This window comes from Eulemur rufifrons, chromosome 5 (genome assembly GCF_041146395.1).
Source record: "Eulemur rufifrons isolate Redbay chromosome 5, OSU_ERuf_1, whole genome shotgun sequence".
NCBI lineage: Eukaryota > Metazoa > Chordata > Mammalia > Primates > Lemuridae > Eulemur > Eulemur rufifrons.
In genome coordinates, this window is record NC_090987.1 from 2,621,301 (window position 1) to 2,640,101 (window position 18,801).

The window sequence follows — 18,801 nt, forward strand, 5'->3', positions numbered from 1 at the left end:
GCAAAGGGAGTGATTCAGAGCATGGACCCCTCAGCAAATGCTTTTTGGGCTCAAAGCCCAAGTTCTGTCCTTCTGGAAACATGTGGCCTTGGGCACATTCTTTGACCTTGCTGTCCGGGGCTCCTCACCTGCAAGCTGGATGGGAGTGAGAAAGCCCAGGGCATAGGGATGAGTTCACATGTGTAAAGCACTTGGAATAGTCCCAGCCACTTAGGAAGCCCTGACAAATATTAACCAAGATCACCCCGTCATTATCGTCCCCATCAGCACTGCTAAGATAGCCTCGTCTTCTATCCCTCGGCTGGGGAATTAGGGCTGAGGACAGCAGAGCGATATGGCTGATGAATTAGAAAGAAAAAAAATTAGAAAGGAAACCCACATTCTGTGTCCATCCCTTGATGACGGGAACTCAGGTCGCAAGCAGCTTGGAAACCACTTCATGGCTCCAGGTGGGGCTGCCCAGCAGCCCCTCCCAGGGAGCCCCACTTCCCACTTCCGGTTAGCCCTTTTGCTGTAGGGTGAACTCACACAATCACAGATTTGTGGGTCTGTGGTAAAATAAATACAACTTCCAGGGATTATCATGCGAAGACCCCAGGCCACTGCCCTAAGCCCGATTGTTATTCTTCTGTCACCCCTTGAGCCCAAAGTACATAATCACCCGGTAATTGAACTGACCGTCTAAATGGCTGAAGCTCCTAAAGGACACAGCTATTTACCAATGAAAAAAGTCAGAAAAATTTCGCCTTCCTCCCGGCACTCTGCGGCATTAGCACAAAAGACTGTGTAAATACGACCCACCTGGCCCGCTCCTCCTCCTCAGATCATTAATGGAAACAGAACAATCCTCGCTGTCACGGGCCAATGCGAGGGAAATAATTAAAATATCACAATTGCTTAGCTGCTTCTGAACAGAGCAGTATGAGCTCTAACCTTTCTCAGGATATAATTTTATGAAAATTCAAGCAAAAGGTAGAAAAGTAAATTTTCCTGCTCATGTCAGTAAGTGCTTCTGGGGGTAAAAAGTGAGGCCCGAGGGCCTCAATGCCTCTGCTTCCCCCAATATTTACTGAACGGTGGTCCTGGGCTCTTGGGGGTCGGGGTCCCCTCGGGATGGGGGTTGAGCGCTTACGTGACAAGCGTCCTGGCGTTCTCAGTAGAGCCCTCAGTGCTCTAGAATAACCTGCAGGAAGAAAACTCATCTCAAACACGAATAAAAGAGAACAGCCAGGTTTTTTGTGTGTTACTTTTTTTTCCCAAAAATTGTACATTTTTAAAAGCTTGGATATCAGGTTTTCCTCTTTGGAGCAACACAGAACTAATTCCAAGGTCTTCGGGGTCTTTGCTACTGGAGCCAGACCCACCCTTCCACCCGCATCAAGTCCCCAGACATACACACAGGTGTATCACAGGTATTTTTAAGTCATGCAAAGGAGTCTCTGAAGGAAGCGTCTGAGCCCATCCTTGTACAAGACGCCATCACTCAGTGGCTAAACTTGACAATCCTTGGCACCTAGAGGAGTTAAAAATTTTAATTATCATTTAAAAAAATGCAACACTTATCATTTGAATGAAGCATGTCAGCACACAAATCATAAAATGATGATTCTGAATAGAATTTTTGTTGGTTGATTGCATAAGCAATACCTCTTGTTGCTGAAATAACATCTCAAAGGCAAAATAATGACGACATGACAATCTGTGTAAATCAAGAACTGCATGTGGGTTTATTTTACATTTGAGAAAACAGTGGATTTAATTGTGTGAACCAAAATGTACTGTACAATATTAATGATAGAACATCAAAAGGTATAATGAATAGTGCATTGCTTGCTTTGTTTTTATTATTTATTTCTGTCTGATAGTTCCTCTGAGTACATGCATCTGGAGAGATGCAGGTGCCAGTAAAATTTCTTATTTAAATCAAGCTGCAGGAACTAAATTTTATTCAAAAATTGTGGTTTTACATTATATACACAGAAATTTAATATAAAATGACAATATAAAAAGTTAAAAGAGAAAGCATACAGCCAGAAGGTACAAAGAAAGTTGAATAGATTAAAATGGTACGATATGTAACATACAGGAGTTTTTAAGCTGATGCTGGCAATTTACAAGGAAAGGACTCCAACGTTTGCCCCATTTTTTTTTTTTCATTTACCAATGCAGCACGCTATAGAAAGGTCAGCTTGTACCAAAGCTTACATTTGTAAATAACTATAAACCGCAGTATCTTACAGGAAAAAAGAAATAGCATTTTTACACATTTTTAAATAATAGCTTGCATACTTTTTTTTTTGCCAAAAATGGCATTTTTCAGCATCCAGAGGGTTTGGGCATAGTGGCGACTGGGGTATTTGTTGTTGCTGTTGTTTATGTTTTTTTGTTTTGTTTTTGTTTTAAACACGTGAAGTGGCGGCTTCCTAACCCCGTGAGTCCTAGACAGCTTCCTATCTTCCGACAGCTGCATGCATGTTCCCCTCACACACCAGTTCTGCATATAAAAGCTCATTTTTTAATTATTAAATAAGTTTTGTGTCTGACACAGCTTTTGATCTGAATGAAATGCCTTTAAGCCTTTTTTTCTTTTTCTTTTTTTTTTTTCTCTCAAGTGAAAGGCACAGAAATGCGATTACAGTCCTCAAAGGGTTAAATTTGACACTACCAGGTTCTATGACCTTTATTGTCATGGCAACTTCATAATTTTAGGATGTCTTTTTATCATTGTTATTTGTGTCTTTCTTTACTGCTAAATAACGTCTCTGAGCAGTGTGCCCCACTATTTCCTACAGAAGATAGCTTAACACCAAGAACAGATGTTGAAAATAAAGGTCAGACTTTGACTCACGGAAAAAGAAAAATAACATGCACAGATCAGACAAAGAGCATATAAATATAACTACAAAATATGTGTAAGAAAACCAAGGTCCAGATAGGCAGTTCAGCAACAAAGGAAAGACTGACTTTAGAGGCTCAGGCCAGGCCTAGTGCAGTACGACAACGCCGTCTAGTGCAATGTTCCGCGGTCACTTGCGTTCCTGGACGCTACTGCTTCTCCAGCTCCGTCACGTAGATCAGGTGGTCCTCGGGGGACTTGCCGTGGGTCTTACTAAGGTGCAGTTTGACCGCATGCTTGCTCGCGAAAGTCCGATTGCAGAGTTTACACTGGAATGTGGAGCCCAGGTCCTCCTCGGCAGCCCCCAGCGGGCCCAAAGTTTTGTTTGCGAGGACTTTGGAAACATTCTGCTGTTCTTGAATCTGATTGAGTGGCAGCTTGGAGAGATCCTTCAGGCTGAAGCCTAAGTGCGTCTCCAGATGACTTATGTACGTGGAAGCAGTTCTGAATTGAGAGGCACAATCGTTGCAAAAGAAAACAGGATGCCCTGTGTCCAGGTTCTTCAGGAACTTCGTCCCCCCTGTCCTCCTCAGCTGGTACTTCACATTGGCCAGCCAGTGGCTGATGGTGGTCATGGAGAGGCCGGTGAACTTGGAGATGTGCACGCGCTCCTGCGGGCCCAGGTCCGACATGATGTACTTGCCCTCCGCAGTCTCCCGCAGGCTGGACGCAAACTGGGCCTGCAGGATGAGCAGGTGCTGCGGGTTCCAGTTGGACTGCCGCCCCTTCCGCTTGTGCACCGGCGACAGCTCGTCCAGCGCCTCCTCAAAGCTGCTGCCGTCCGCGTCCGACTTCTCCGACACCGTGGAGGGCGTCGAGGACTTGGGGGTCAGACGGCCCGTGAGGTTCTTCACCATGTCAGAGATGTCCATGAGGGCGCTTTCCCGAAGAGGCGATGCGACCGAATCAGCCACGCTGGAAACCAGGGGCTTGTTCTTGGACTTGGTCAAGTCGATGGGCTGATCGCTGTTCTCGTAGTAGTAGCGGTCGATGGCGTCAGCCTGCTTCACCGGGGCGGGCGGGTAGACCGGCTTGTCCAGCATGCTGTTGCTGATCTTGTACAGCATGGCCAGCGGGTCCAGGGAGGGGCTCATGGGCTTGGACACCTTGCCCAGGTGGGTGTTCATGATGGACTGCAGAGCGCTCAGGGGGTTGATGAAGGAAGGCTCCGGCGAGTGGTCTGTGATGATCCCCAAGTTGTTACAGCCATTGGTGACCTTGGCTTTGAGAGGCTCTGTGCCATTTGGGGTGTGAGCATCCACCGGACCCTCCTTTTTGGCCTTCCCGGCCTCGGCATCGGGACCCTTCTTCTGTTGTTTGCCGCTGATTTCCTCCGTTTTAGGAAAATCTTTATTCTCTTTTGCCACGGGGGACACAGCCTTGGCCGGGGGGCTCTTCTCCTTCTCGGGGGGTCTCTCCTCCTTTTTGACGCTGACCTTACCGGTGACCTTCTCCACCAGCTCCTCCATGGCAGACACGTTGCTCTTGTGCGGCGGGGGCGTGAGGCTCCCCGGGGAGTGCAGGAGGGCGTTGTGCTCTGCGGAGGTCAGCGACTTCACGCCCCCGGCGTAGGACGGCTGCACCTGCACGCTCTGCACGGCCGCCTGCAGCGGCTTCACGGTACTAGGCAGCTGGTAGGCCGCGTGGATGCTGGGGTAGCCGCCCCACGAGGGCGCTCCGTTCTGGGCTTTGCTGATGGCCGTGGAGACGGTGTTCTCGAGGGACTTGAGAATGTCGACGCCCCCCTTGGGGCTGTCGTCCAGGTCCTCCTCGCGCAGGTACGGGTAGAGTGTGGTGGGCTCAAACTTCTCCGGGGTGTCCTCACTCTCCTCCTTGATCTTGTCCGCGTCACCGGCCACCGGCGCCTTCTCCTTCTCCGGCTCTTTCTTCTCCTCGGAAGTCGTGGACCCCGCGGGGGAGTCCGGCTGCTTTTTGATGCTGGAGGCGGGCAGCCGGGTGTGTGTCGTGGGCGGCAGGGGGATGGACTGGATCTTCTCTTCCACCACGGGGTCCAGCACCAGCTGCTTCCCTTTCTTGGAGGCCGAGGTCGTCACTTTTAAGAAATGGCCGGTGACCATCATGTGAGCGGTGAGCTGCTGCAAGGTGTCGTGGGAGCTGCCACACTCCATGCACTTGAGGATCTGCGCTTTGCGGGCCTCGAACTGCCAGGTGTAACTAGCACCGTTCTGGTAGCCGTAGCGGTTATTGGGCGTGACGTACGGGTTTGCCGCCTTCTGGTCCTTGGCCGACTCGCTCAGTGCAACTTCTGCCGCCAGGCCCGCTGGCTCGGGAGAACAAGGGGGCGCCAGGTCCTGCAGTGCTCGCTTTTTGGTAGAAGGGACCAGTTTGGTGATGGCTGGCACTGGCTCCTTCAGAGGCACTTTCTGGTAATGCTTGGTTTTGATCATGTGGACGCTGAGGTCTTGCAAGGACTCAAAGGAGTGTCCACAGTACATGCACTTCAGCACCTTCTGAGCGTCCTCCTTCCCCTCCATCTCCATCAGCGAGCGCTTCCTGGGCTTGGACCACCGCTTGGTCTTCTCTGAGTCCTTGTCCCTGTTGTCATCGCGGTAGTGTCCCGTCTCGTTCATGTGCACCGTCAGTTCCACCAGCGTGTCATACGCGGCACTGCAGTCTTTGCACCGGAACTTACTGGCGCCGGTGAACACGGAGCCGTACAGCTTGTTGTTCTGCCGGTAGAGCTGCACGGTGCTGAACAGGCTGGGCTCGGGGAGCAGCCCGTACGAGGGCGTCTGCTGCAGCGTCTTGGCCAGGGCGGCCTGGTGCCAGTCGTAGCCGGAGCTGCTGCTGCTACTGGTGGTGCTGGCGTGGCTGGTGCTGGTGCTGCAGCTGGTGCTGGGTGTGCTCGCAGTGGTGCTGGCCGCGCTGGCCGTGCAGGTGGGGGGCGTGGGGGCGGGGGTGGCGCTCTCCTTCCGGCTGACATCGTTGGTGCTGGTGGTCGAACTGGACTTCTTTAAATCCAGAGCTAAGCTGGACCAGCAAGACTCCGAGAACAGGTTTGCATACACGGCTTTGATTTGCGCCAAGCTGTCCTGGGGGTAGGAGACGCTGTCCGCGCACTGTGGGCCCTCCTTCTCCTCTCTGGAGGAAGAGCTTTTGAAATGGGCTGGCTGGTCGCTGTTTTCGCTGAAAGGAGACCCGTAGCCGGCGTCCTGATTAGTCGCAGTGCTGACCGGGGAGTTCTGGTAGCTCTGGGCCTCTTTGATCTCCGTCTCCTCATTGCACACGTACTCGCTTTCCTGAATGTCCAAAGACAGCCCATCGTCCTCCACGCGCTCTTCATCTATTGCCGCTGCCTTCAACTCTTCCTCAGGAACGTAAGCTAGGGGAGAAAAATGAAATGCAGTTAGAAGAAGTAAATCATCTTCAAGGACACGGCCTCCCCAGCAGTTAGATGATCTTTAAAAAGATGTTTTTCAGTCGAGCTCCCAGGCTACAAGGCTACCTGAACTTTATATATCTACCCACTCTGCAACTCTACAGCAGGAGTCAGGCTTCAAAAAGACAGTTTCCCTCTCCTAAGTGAACACATTTCAACAAAGGAGCCCGAGCTGAAGGACCAGTCATCTGCCCTTTCTGACAGGTGTCAGTTCGTCCACTGGAGCCAGCCCCCACCCCACAAGGACTCCTCCCAAAAGCTGTCCCTTCCATAAGTGACAGTGACGTGGTGTGAGTCCCCCATGGCTTCCACATGGCAAATATTTGTAAGCACCCATCAGGTGGGACCTGCTTATCAATTTTTAGGACAAGATATTTCGCAGGCAATATTATATGGCTCCCATAAATAAAAATGCTCCTTAGTAGCAAGCAATGAAAATGCTCTCATCTTCACTAAAAAGAAGAACACAACACAGCACCACCAATCTCCCGCCTGGAGAAAGCAAAGTGCCACCCACACAGGACTGCCAGACAGGTGACAAAGGGCCACAGCTATACGCTGATGTCCAAAGCAGCACCATTCCCCGCAGCCAAAGGTGGAACCGCATGTGCGTCCACAGGCAGAGGAACAAAGTGTGGTCCATTCACAAGGTGGAAGACCACCCAGCCTTAGAAAGGAAGGGGACTCTGACATGTGCCACCAAGTGGAGGGGCCCTGAGGACATTATGCAAAGTGAATAAGCCACTCACAAAAGGACAAATACTGTAGGATTCCTTTTATGGGGGGTCCCTGGAGCAGTCACGTTCTTAGAAACAGAAGGTGCAGCCGTGGTTGTCGGGGCCGGGGCAGGAGTGCGGAGTTGTTGCTGAGAGGGTGGTTTAGGTTTTGGAAGGTGGAAAAAGCTCTGGAGATGGATGGTGGTGACGGCTGCACAGCGATGTGAATGTTCTTAATGCCACTGAACTGTACGCTTAAAATGGTTAAAATGCTAGCTTTTAAGTTGTAAATATTTTATCACAATTTTTTTAATTAAAAAAGGCCAACAGTGCATGCCCCACAGTTCTCCCACAGGCCTGCCACACAAGCAGAGTGACTTCTGGGCGGAAGGCGGCCTCTCCCTGAGGACCCGGAGGAGACGGACAGCGGTCGCAAGGGGGGCGTATGAACCACTGGAGGAAACCCTGGCGTCTGTGCTGCAGGACATCTGCATGTTGGGCTACGGGACATGTCCTGTTAATTCCCAAGAGGAGATTATTGCACGAACCACCTCCTAAACATTGTTGACCAACGTACTTCTACTTATTTTTCTTTTTTTGACCAAATAACTAGCTGAACAACTTGGGACATTTTGGGTTAAGATGTTTTCCAGAAAGCCCCTATTAAAATGCATTGATATGACCTGAGAGGGGTGTCTCATTAAATATCATCGTTCATTATCACATTATCAGAGCCAGATCCTAAGGGAACGTGGCAAAGAACACGCACGTCTCAGGGAGGGTTGATACGACGGATAGAGAACGTCTTGGCTGCTCAGGAGGAGGAGGCCGGGCGGGTGGGAGCAAGGTGAGAGCATCACACCTGCACATGAAGGGCTTCGGGTTCTGGCGGCAGCCAGCACTCACGGGCGCACGCACCATCGCGTGCCTACACACGGGCACACGCACGCACACACACACATGCACACACGCGCACGCACACACACACACACACACACGCGCGCACTGAGAGACAACTGACTTTCAGCTCGAGCCCTTCAGGACACTTGCACGCCAGCCACGACCCCACCTCGGGGAGCGGGCACACAGCAGTCTGAGCACACGTGTTCTCGCGCTTCACAATGGGACACGGAAGAGCAGGGCACTAACAAAGCCAGGAACCGCAGTTCCCTTAATACCTCGCTGCTGGTGTGAAAAACAATCAACAGTGCACGACCTTGGGCTTTAACTACAGGCGTCAGCATCTAGGTAACGCTCTAGAAGATTCTAGGACCTGTGGCAAAAGGTAAGTGCGAAGTTTAGTCACGTTTTCATTTTGCTCATGACTACTAAAGGTTTAGGATGGTCCAGACCTGAGAGTCCACAGCTGGAACCCTCAGCACAGGGACCCCACTTGAAGAAACACTGGTCAGACTCATCGCCTTCAAACAACGCTGCCCGGTCGCACTGGCTTGGCCACGAGGTGCCTGCTCTGCGGTCGCAATGACGACACCAACGGCTGCGGCGGGTGTCGAGAGCAGGGCAGAGCCCCTCTGCAGGGAGAGGGCATCGGGCCCCTCCAGGGCTGCAGGACCCTGAGTGTGCATCATCCCGACACCAGCCCCTCTGCACCACCAACACGACTGCCTGCCACTCTCTCCAACGCTCCCCTCCTCAAAGATTCCGCTCACTTTCTCCCCACTTGGAATCTCCTGTTCCATTGTTCTGAGTCACCCCAAACTACTGCCCAAGCCAGAAACTCAGCACCATCCTCGAGGCCTCCTGGCTCCTTGGTCCTGCAGCCAACCTCACCCCTGCCCAGTGCGTCCATCCTGGACGGCCTCCCTCCACCCGCCTCCTCCCCGTGCCTGTCCTGGACGGCCTCCCTCCAGCTGTCCCAGACACTCTGCTCTCACGTCCCTGAGCTCGAGTCTCTGTTAAAGTTCCACATCCTCCGAGGGCTTCGTAGGCGGCCCGTCCAGCAGGCCCCAGGCACCCCTGCGCCCAGGGCGCACCGTCTGGACGCACCCCTTCCCGCAGTCTCTGCCTGTGTAAGCTGCTCACCCCTCGTCCCTCGGGAGGCTCAGATGTCACCTCCTTATGACACCTCTCTTAATCCCCTCAGAGAAATTCGCCACTCCCGGAAGAATTCAGAGGTGTTAACCTGTCTGTCCTCTTCATCAAACTGTGAACTCTTTCATTGGACTGAAGCTGAGCCCAGGCTGGGCTGTGCAGCTCTGGGCTGAGCGTTTTTGTCCCATTGCCTCATTTAACTCCCACCACCTTCGAGGTAAGTTTCACCCAAATGCCTGTTTGGCAGGCAAGAAAACTGAGTCTGGGAGAAGTTGGCCAACTTCCCCCAAGTTACGCAGAAAACAAACGATGGAAGTGTGATTTGAATTCAGGCCCCCTGACTCCCGATCCAAGGTCTGCCCCCTTTGCCACCTTCCAGACCAAGCTATTTTCTTTTGTCTCGTTAACATCTAAATGCCAGGAAAGACGTGGAATAAATGCTTTTGAATGAATTAATGATCAAAAGTAATTCTGTATCAAGTATTTAAAATACCTTTTATGTGCCAGACACAGCATTATAAATGAGAGAATTTCAAAGAAAAGGCGTAAAAAGAGAGACATTTTTAAATGTTGATATCCTTTGGCCCAGTAATTTTATTTTTGGACGTGCAGCCTAAGAAGATAATACGAAACACAGAAACAGCTTCATGCACAAGGATGTCCTTTATACAAGATGTGCTCTGAGGCCACATAAAATCTGCCACCACCTAAATCTTCAACAATAAGGGGTAAAGTGAACTGTGGTTTATTCCTAGAATACAATATCATTCAAACATTAAAAACTATGCTTTAATGACATGGGGGAAGTCATTAAATGAAAAAAGCAGAAGACAAAATTGTATACACAGCACAATGGAAAAATCCTTTTCAAAGAATGTTAATAGTGGGTTTTTTTCCTAGATGAATACAAGGCTTATTTATTATTGAGTGAAGTGGTTCTTAATAAATATCTGTATTTTCAAAATCTTCTTCAGTGTTTTCAGTTCAACAAACATGGATTAGCTGGTGAGCACCATTTCCGGAACGAATGAGCTATGGGCGGCTCACACCCCGTGCCGCCCTCGTCTGCCCCAGTCGCTCCTGACCTCCACATCAGCCCCCTCCCGTCTTCCTCCGGAACCCCAGGCCAGCCAGGCTGCTCTCCGTGCAGCCTTCCTGCTGGAGGCGCAGCAGAGTCCCACCGATCGGGGGCAGGTGGCCCCGGGGTCCGGGACCTTCCCTGCAGGGACTCAGCCCCTGCCCCGTGCTCACCATGCTGTGGCCTCAGCTACTGCAGTTTGCTCACTTCCGTCCTCGCACTTTTCAACCTTCTAGCATTTACACCGTTAGCATATACTCGTCCAGTTTACTTAATCCTGGCGATCTTGTATTTTTCAGCTATTTGACTATTCTACCATATTCTTTCAGTTCATTGTACCTATTTAATTAGTTAACCTTTCCCCTCTAATTTACGGGAGATGGGAGGAAGCACAAACCCGAGAGAGACAGCTCGGGGGGAGCCTGTCCTCTACCCCACACCCCTGGACAGCTCCCCTCAGCCCGAAACTGCCCCTCCGAGCCCCCAGCACCCACCTCAGTCCACACACGCCGCCCATTCTCCCGCCACCCCACCCAGAGGCCCTCGAGCCAAGCTGGTCAGGGTCACTTCTTCCTCTGAAGATCTCGTGACCACGGACACGTGGTTTGTGGGACAGCCACGGCCTTTCATGGGTGGAAAGGACTCAATGGCCCCAGGGACAGAGGTGGGTGGGAGAGAGCCCTAGGGAATGTTCCAGATTCATTCTGTGCCTGATTGCCAGCCTCACCCTACCCCCGTGCCCCACAGGCTTTGTCCCAAGGCCCCAGTAAGAAGAACAACAGCAACGAGATAATGATAAGCCTGTCCCAGTAGAGCTGGCCCGGTGTCAGTCCCACTCACTGTGTGGACGGCAGGGCCGAGCAGACCTGAACGCGGGCCAGTGGGTCACCCCGGCCCTGTCTCGTTCCCTCTCCCTCCGCCTGTCCTGCAGTGGTCTCGCCGATTGCTAGAACGTCTGCCAAGGAACAGAGGAAGGAAGGGAGGGGGTGGTTCGTTCCTCCTTAACGGCTCTGCCGAGCCTGCTGGGGAGTGGTGGCCACCAACGACAACAATAAGGTCTGCAAACTTTGTCCGAGCTCTTTTCCTCATTAGCACGGTAACGGAGGCTGTGAGAGAGGAAAATGGATATTCAAAAGTGACAAATACAAAACGCAGGTCTTCAGTCCCTGCCTGGTGACTACCTTACAGTAAACACCAAAATTCACTATTGTATTGCCACCTGGTGAAACTACAGAATCATACCAAATTACATGTTTATCTACGTGAAACTATTTTTTAGACTGGCAAATGTGATATCCACGAGCAGATGGCCGTTATATCAAAACACACTTACTCCAAGGGGCCAATTCACAAAGGGGCTTACACACACCTAAGTGATAAATGTATGGCTTCAATTTGCTGTGGAATCTTATAAAACACGCTTTCTTCTAAATTTATAATCGATCACTGGTAAAGTAACTTCACCTTCGTTATGGGGAAAGCAGGTGGTTTTGATGAAAGTTAGAATATATTGGGATACAAAAAATGTAGAGCAAGAGAGAAAGCATATAGAGGCAGAGAAGAACATGAAAATACAGCAAGATATCCGTTAATTTACTAACGCAGTTCTGATTTTCTGCAGGAAGGCTGACGCCCTGCCAAGCAAAGCTGAAAGGCCGCCTCTGCTCTGATGCGATGGAAACAAAAATTTTTCTATCCCTCTGGCAAATTCTCATTGCCAATATCAATGGCTAATATACGATTAATGGTTTGCTTAAACATTTGATGTATAACAGAACTATTTATTTACTTAAAACCCAGTATAAATCATTTTTAAGAACTGCAAAGTCTGTAAATAAAATGACCTAAAATAATTAGGTTTTTCCTAATTATAATTTTAATTAGGAATTCACAGGTAAGTGCCCTAAAATAAATATAATCGCTTCTTTCCCTCACTGCCGCAGAATTCAATTTCAAGTTAAGTGAGGAATCAAAAACCTCATTTCAAGACCCCTCCTGCTCTTCTCAGTAAGCACTTCAGGTATTAATCTTTTGTCCAGGGTTCGTGGCATGTTACACCAATGTCAGCTGACAAGTAGGATCGCACAAATCAGAGCTTAAGCCATGACCAAAAGGATGAAAAACTCTCTTTGATTGATTTTCAGTGGTGTCAGGAAGAAAAAAAGAGGAAAAATACATGAGAATCTTGAAGAACTAAAAGAAAAGTTAAAATGAAGTGAGAAGAGCAAAAAATAAACAACTTTTGTGCGTACCCGAGAGAACGCGTGGACGCCCGATCCCACGGGAGTGCACGCTAACCCACGGTGGAAACGTTCTCTTGTTCCTCAAACTAAGCGCGTCCTCCCCGAGCTGCGCACACAACGTGGAGCACCAGAAAACCAGTCATCCCCCACGTTTGGGGAAGGATAAACCCCACCCCGAGCCGTCCGAGGAGCCTGGGTCTATGAACCCAAGATCAGCAAAGCAGACCCGCCGGGCCAGGTGCCAGCCCAGTACTGTCGGACCACCTGGAACTGGAGGAGACTTCTGTCAGGAGGGTAGGGCTCGCCCTAATGGGACACATCTAGAAATGCAGAGGGGAGACCTGGGCGCGGAACAGCCCTTCCCACAGCTCACATGGACGCAAAGACTCGTAACTCGGAGTACGTACCTATTCACTCTCTACGCCCCGTGTGCCAGCACAAAGAACCCGTAACGAACGTCACCAAACCTACCGCTGCCTTGTAATCCGGTCACCTTTATACCACCGCTCGTGCCGTGCCCCAGCAATCCTCCAACACGAAGTTTATTTTTAAAATGTGAACTTCTGTAGCATTCGTTAAGGGTCTCAGAAGATGAGAGAGGGAGGTGGAGGAGAGAAGGGGTCTTTCACAGTCCGCAAAACCCACTCAGGGCTTATGTCTCCATTTTAAAACCCAGTAGCTTCTTCTCACAAACACACAGGATAAAAACAGCAACAGGAATGCCAACTTTCAGGCAATCAGGGTAGGGATGTCAGCAAGTTCCAGGGACATACACCAAGGACACATGCAGGTACTGATGAGAGACCGACTTCTAGCACAAAGCTAGGAGGATTTTTATCTTTATATGTGCTACGGCTGGATACGAGTTACTCACGCATGTGATGCCCATGAGCTAACACATCCGACATGACTGGAAACCAAACACGAGGCCACACAATACCTGACTTACATAAATCCCTTAACAGCAATATTTGGTATCTGAATCAAAAGTTATATCCACACTCTCACAACAGAAAATGTAAATCTTTATCATATAACTAGGCTTATTTTTACTATTATCAGTGAATTCTCATAATTGCTTTCCAAGATGCTTTTAAAAAAAAAAATTTTACCTTGGATGACAGAGAAAGAAACAGAGAGAAAGAGAGACACAAAAATGTATGAGTTTAGCTAGAGCAGTTATTTGTGGTGATCCTTTGTTTTCATTACAAGCTATGATTTTCCAAAAGTCTTTTGTTTTCATTACAAGTTACAATTTTCTAAAAATCTTTAGTTCTTATGGGTACAAACGTACTGGAATATATTACAGTATTTGCAGAAATGTTTATTTCCAGTGACAAAACTATGAGAACAATACATTTCACAAGGTGAATGAATACAGTATTTTAGCCTAAAAGATTTTTACAAGAGAGGCTACCAGATCGCAGAACAGGGTGTCACCGCCATTGCAGTTTCTCCACGAAAGGCTGTCTCGGTGTCATCAGCCAGCCCTGCCACCCCCCGCCCCACGGAAGGCTGATGAATGAGGATGCTCGGGAACGTAACTGTAGTATAAAATTCTTCTTTTACAGTTACTTATAGAAATAAATGACATTTTCCCCCATCAAATAAAACAAAGACTCCAAATCATCATTTCTGCTATTTCTTTTTGTGTCAAAACAGCATTGCCATCACTCCCCCGCCCTGGCTGAGCCTAGCACGCCGGTGCAGAAGGTGACGGTGTGAACACGTAGGGTACGTCCTGCCGTCGGGGGGGGGACACACGGCGGCCTCAGGACCCTCGAGGAAACCGTCTGCACAGACAGGCACCAGCGTGCGGGAGAAGGTGCTGCCCCCTCGCAGGCGTGCCCGTGCGGGCAGGCGCGCGTGTGACTGCGTTCACAGTGTGTGCACGTGTGTGTGTGCATACGCGTGAATAAAATATTTAAAAACACACAGGCCCTCCCACTCCCACAGTGAGAATGGGACAACTGGATCTTACGGTTAGACTTCATTTTTTAATTAAATCTTATTAATATTTTTTTTGTCATAAAAAGTGCCTTCTGGATGCCAATGTGTCCCTAAAGATGTGCTGTCATCCTGAGCAACATGCAATTCTGTGCATTCTAATGCAAGTGGACATAAGGCAATGTATACGGTCCCTGTTAGAGCTGAATGTGACACCAGCAATGTGTGCCCTGACAGTTCACGATGTGAACACACACATATTGTCTGAGAAAATATTTTCATCTCAAATTGTAATTATATAATGAGGCATAAGCATCGTATCTTCAGCAAATTAGATAAAAAGTGTATTTCTCAATTCGCAGCCCAACGTTGTTTAAAACATCTTTGTCTCTTTAAAGAAAACAAGCCTTGCTCTAGTCAATAGTCAGTTTAAGGATGGTGAGAAGTGACAGCTGTATTTGTTTTTTAATGGCTAAATGTAGTAAAGTTCCAAATTCCCTCGAGTCCTAATAACACTGGCTCTGAGCAATTAGGTTTATGTTCCCCCCGAACCTGCATCTTCATCTGCACCCCAATTATGCACAAAACGAAGGAGTTTTCTGAGCCGCCTGTTTTATATTCCATAAGAGGGGAGAGCTCCCAGAACTCCGCCTCGGCGCTGCCATTGTTCCTCACACAGATGAACACAAGTGTGGGTGCTCTGCTGAAAGAGCTGGAGCAACAATAGAAGAAAGGCTTCCCCGAACATGCTCTGCTTTCCAAAAGTCAGCTTTAAATCTGCCCCGAAAAATTAGCAGATACCCACCTGGGCACTCCAAATAGCCACTGGCACAATGTGACAAGTGCGCGCCCGTATCGGCTCCCACCTGACGGCAGAACACCCTGATGAAAAGTGAAAGACCTGTTCTTCCAGCAAAAGGGGCTCGGTTTTCGCCATGCCCCCAAATTTGGATATTTGGAATCATTCAGATATCGGCATTTAATATAACAGGCCAGCTGACTAAATATTTCCATTTTTAACTCATCTGGATATAAAGTAATATAGTCTGCATAGTAGTGATATTGGAAAATATAAAGCGTGAGTACAGTACTGAAAATACGTTGAACCATCCACACTAACATACTCGAATTTACAATGATATTAGAGGGCACCTGGCCTAGGTGAGTATTCCTCCTGCCAGGAGATCGGATATTTCCTCTGGAAACAGAGCAACGTGTACAGGGTGGGGCAGACAGTGGCAAGGAACTGAGTTCCAATATTAGGATATTGTTTAAATAGCACCAGCAATTCAAATAAAATGGTTCTTCTTCGCACGAACAACTGAAGAAAGTAAAGTGACTTTCTGGGCAAAAAGAAGGCCATTCTAGAAGCAGATTATGTATAACTATTAGAGATGAAGAAATGCAAGTTCTCCTTCCTCCAGGTTTCAGACAGGGCCCTGAGACACATAATGGGATCGCCCTGTGGCTGTGTCCAGCTGGAGATGAGCCTTGCAGGCAGCCCATCAGAGAGGAACACACGGAGCTCTGGCCCCACTCCTCTCTCCCGCTCGTCCCCCTCGGAATGGAAAGAGCACGCTATTAGCAAAGGTCTGCAAAGGAGACCAAGGTGCCTTGCGAACCAGCACAGTTCTGCAGCAATTCTAATCTCTGAGACTCGCTGGCTCTTCCCCTTCTATCTGATAAACTATACACCGAGCATTCTCATTAGGGCTCCCATCACCAAAGGGAGTGGAGATGAATCAGTCTAGGCCCCCTCCCCTCTCTGCTCTGTCGAGATGATTTCATTGAAATGTTCATTTTCATCCCTGCTGGCAACATTAGAATGGAAGTATTTAACCTGTTTCCATTACTTATACAAATTACCATTATGGGGTAGGACAGATGTTAGAATCACGCCACATAACTGACTTCCATACATTCTTTACAGGAAGCGTGAGGAGCAGGAAGGCGGTTAGATCATATTATCCCGCTCAATAATGTTCTCTCTGTTACCAGATTCATTAACTTCGCACATCAGCATTTCACTTTCTTTCCTCATGAAAATTCCCAGGCTACTTGGACTCATTTAATTTGGAGGGAGAAACCTTTGTCAGTGATAATGTTTTGATCAGGTGTGTTAAGAGAATGGGGAGGGGACCCGGGAGAGGGAAGGGGGAGAGGCAGAAGAAAGAAGACAGGAAGAGGAAACAACCTTGTCGAAAATGTTACCTTCCCAACGTGAATGATAAAAGGGAAGTCAGTTAGAGATGCTGGCACTCAAAGATGGCTGTCACTTCAGATAGGCACGGGCACAACTCACCTAGACAGGTGACACTTTGGTGGAGCAAACTCCTGCTGCATTATTGAGCACACCAGGGACGGGCTCGGGAAGGCTGCGGGGCCCAGGATGCCTGGGGCACCTAGAGGAGTGAATTCAGCAGGTGGATGGATTTCACTCTTCATTTGCATCCCTGAGTGAAGCCAGAGACAAAGTTTCCCAGCTAGAGAGACGGAAGGTGGCACTGAAGTCACAGTCCAGGTTCAAGCCTCAAGCGTTCCTCACATCACACTTCCCTCATAGACCAAGTAGAGGCTGGAGAGATGCTCCCCGTAACTGGGGGCACTCAGGACCCTTCAACTAGTCACTGCGTTCATTTTCAAAAATTTCGCATAAACAACAATTGCTACTTTCAGGACATTTTCTCTAATTTTCTCAGGACCTTTGGAGTCCCTGAGTCCACCCCTGGATGCCATCCCTAGATGCTCACTACAGGTGGGGTTCAGGCACCACAACTTCTAGGAAAAGGCTTTAAAAGATTCATTCATGGGGCACAGGAAACAAAACAAACTCTATCTGCCTGTTTCCACAGGAAAGCCTTTCGGACTCAGACCCTCGGCTCCCGACCCCGGTGTAAGGTCCAGCTTCCCCTTACTGCCTTCGTGGAAATGCTGGGACAGAGATGCCAAGCACGCCTAGCTTAATGAGAAAAAAAGGGGAAAGAAAATATTCATTGGTATAAAGAAAGAAAACACACACTAAAAAGTCTAAACTACATATGGAAGTGGATTCGAAAGCGGAAGTTATTAAAGCCAAGTTAGGTATAGGAAAAAAGCGTGTTTGATGTTAACAGTTCTCAAATACCTACCACAGTAGCCTGAAAGAAAAAAAAAATACACACATGTAAATATATTCTCTGTAGAAAGGGTAAAAATCCCACTCCCACCATCAGAAGCATGTTTTTTTTTCCTGTGGCAACATTGAAATCCAATCTCAAATAGGAATAAGATCTACTGTTGGATAATGACCCACCTAGATAGAAAGAAGGATTTTTTCCAGTACACTAGTAATCTATTTGGGAGGACTAATACTGTTATGTTGAGAGAAATAATTTATTTGTTCTTGGGTAAACATTGCATACCCATAGAATATCTGTTCAGCCAGCATTATGTTTCGCATTAAAATGTTCCTGAGCGATAACAGAGTAAGGGCTCAGTAAATACTGCCGGACCAGGCACTACCTCGTGTGGGCCACACATATTCACCGCGTTAGCTCCTCACCAGCACCGTGAGGGGAAATGCTACCATCACTCTCCGACGCCTTGTGAGGACACTAAGGCAAAGAGGTGGAGTGCGGTGCTCCAGGCCACACCGTCAGTACGACACGCAGCGGGCGCTTTGCCCAGATGGGCCAGTCCAGGCCCAGGTTCCTGGCATGAAACCGGACGGCCACCACGGGCCATCTCCATCAGCAATGGTAAGTGGCGTGAGTTTAAAGCTCATGCTCGTTTCAGAATGGGCTGTTTGTAAAACCAGGTCTTTGCCTACATCAACACAATTGATCTTGGGTAGCTCTGTCTAAAAGTTGTGGTCACATGTACCCACCACGACAGGCGAGGAGAGTATTTTCGGGACTGCCATTTATGGATTGCCTACAAAGCCCCAGCAGAATCTGTTTCCAGCCCTGCCGACCCAGGCTCCGTCAGAGAGACAGAAAGGAGAACGGCTCGCCGGGTGCTGGGGGGAGCGGGGGACAGGGGTTATTGTTTAATGGGTACGGAGTTTCAGTTGGCGAAGACTGACAGGTTCTGGGGATGGATGGTGAGGACGGCTACACAACAATATGAATATACTGAATGCCACTGAACCGTACATTTAATAATAGTTAATAGGATATAAAATTTTATGTTATGTTTATTTTACTACAATAAAAAAGGAGGGGACCAAAAGAAGTCTGTTTCCAACCACACCAACCCAGGCTCCTTCCACAGTCACCTCTCTGTCCCCTGAACAGGTGCCCGACCATATAGCAGCTCCAGCATCACCACCTGGACAGCCTCCGGGACCCTCCCCACCTGCGTGTCCTCCACACCCTGTGGCCACTCTGTCACAGCGCAGGGGAGGTGATTGTGCTGGGCCTCCCTACTGGGCCAGGGCTCCCTGGGCATGGAACCACATCCCAGTAGACCTTGATCCTGGCAGCTAGCAG

General features: G+C 49.0%; 1 protein-coding gene across 1 annotated transcript in view; it reads right to left on the bottom strand.

Annotated features, from left to right (window-relative positions):
* Window positions 1–1,964: 1,964 nt before the first annotated feature.
* The window catches only part of TSHZ1 (teashirt zinc finger homeobox 1), a 73,131-nt gene continuing 56,294 nt past the window's right edge, over window positions 1,965–18,801 (bottom strand). Inside the window, exon 2 of the mRNA XM_069467866.1 lies at window positions 1,965–6,239. Coding sequence (XP_069323967.1) covers window positions 3,046–6,239 — 3,194 coding nt within the window. The 3' untranslated portion in view covers window positions 1,965–3,045. The remainder of the gene's footprint in view (window positions 6,240–18,801) is intronic.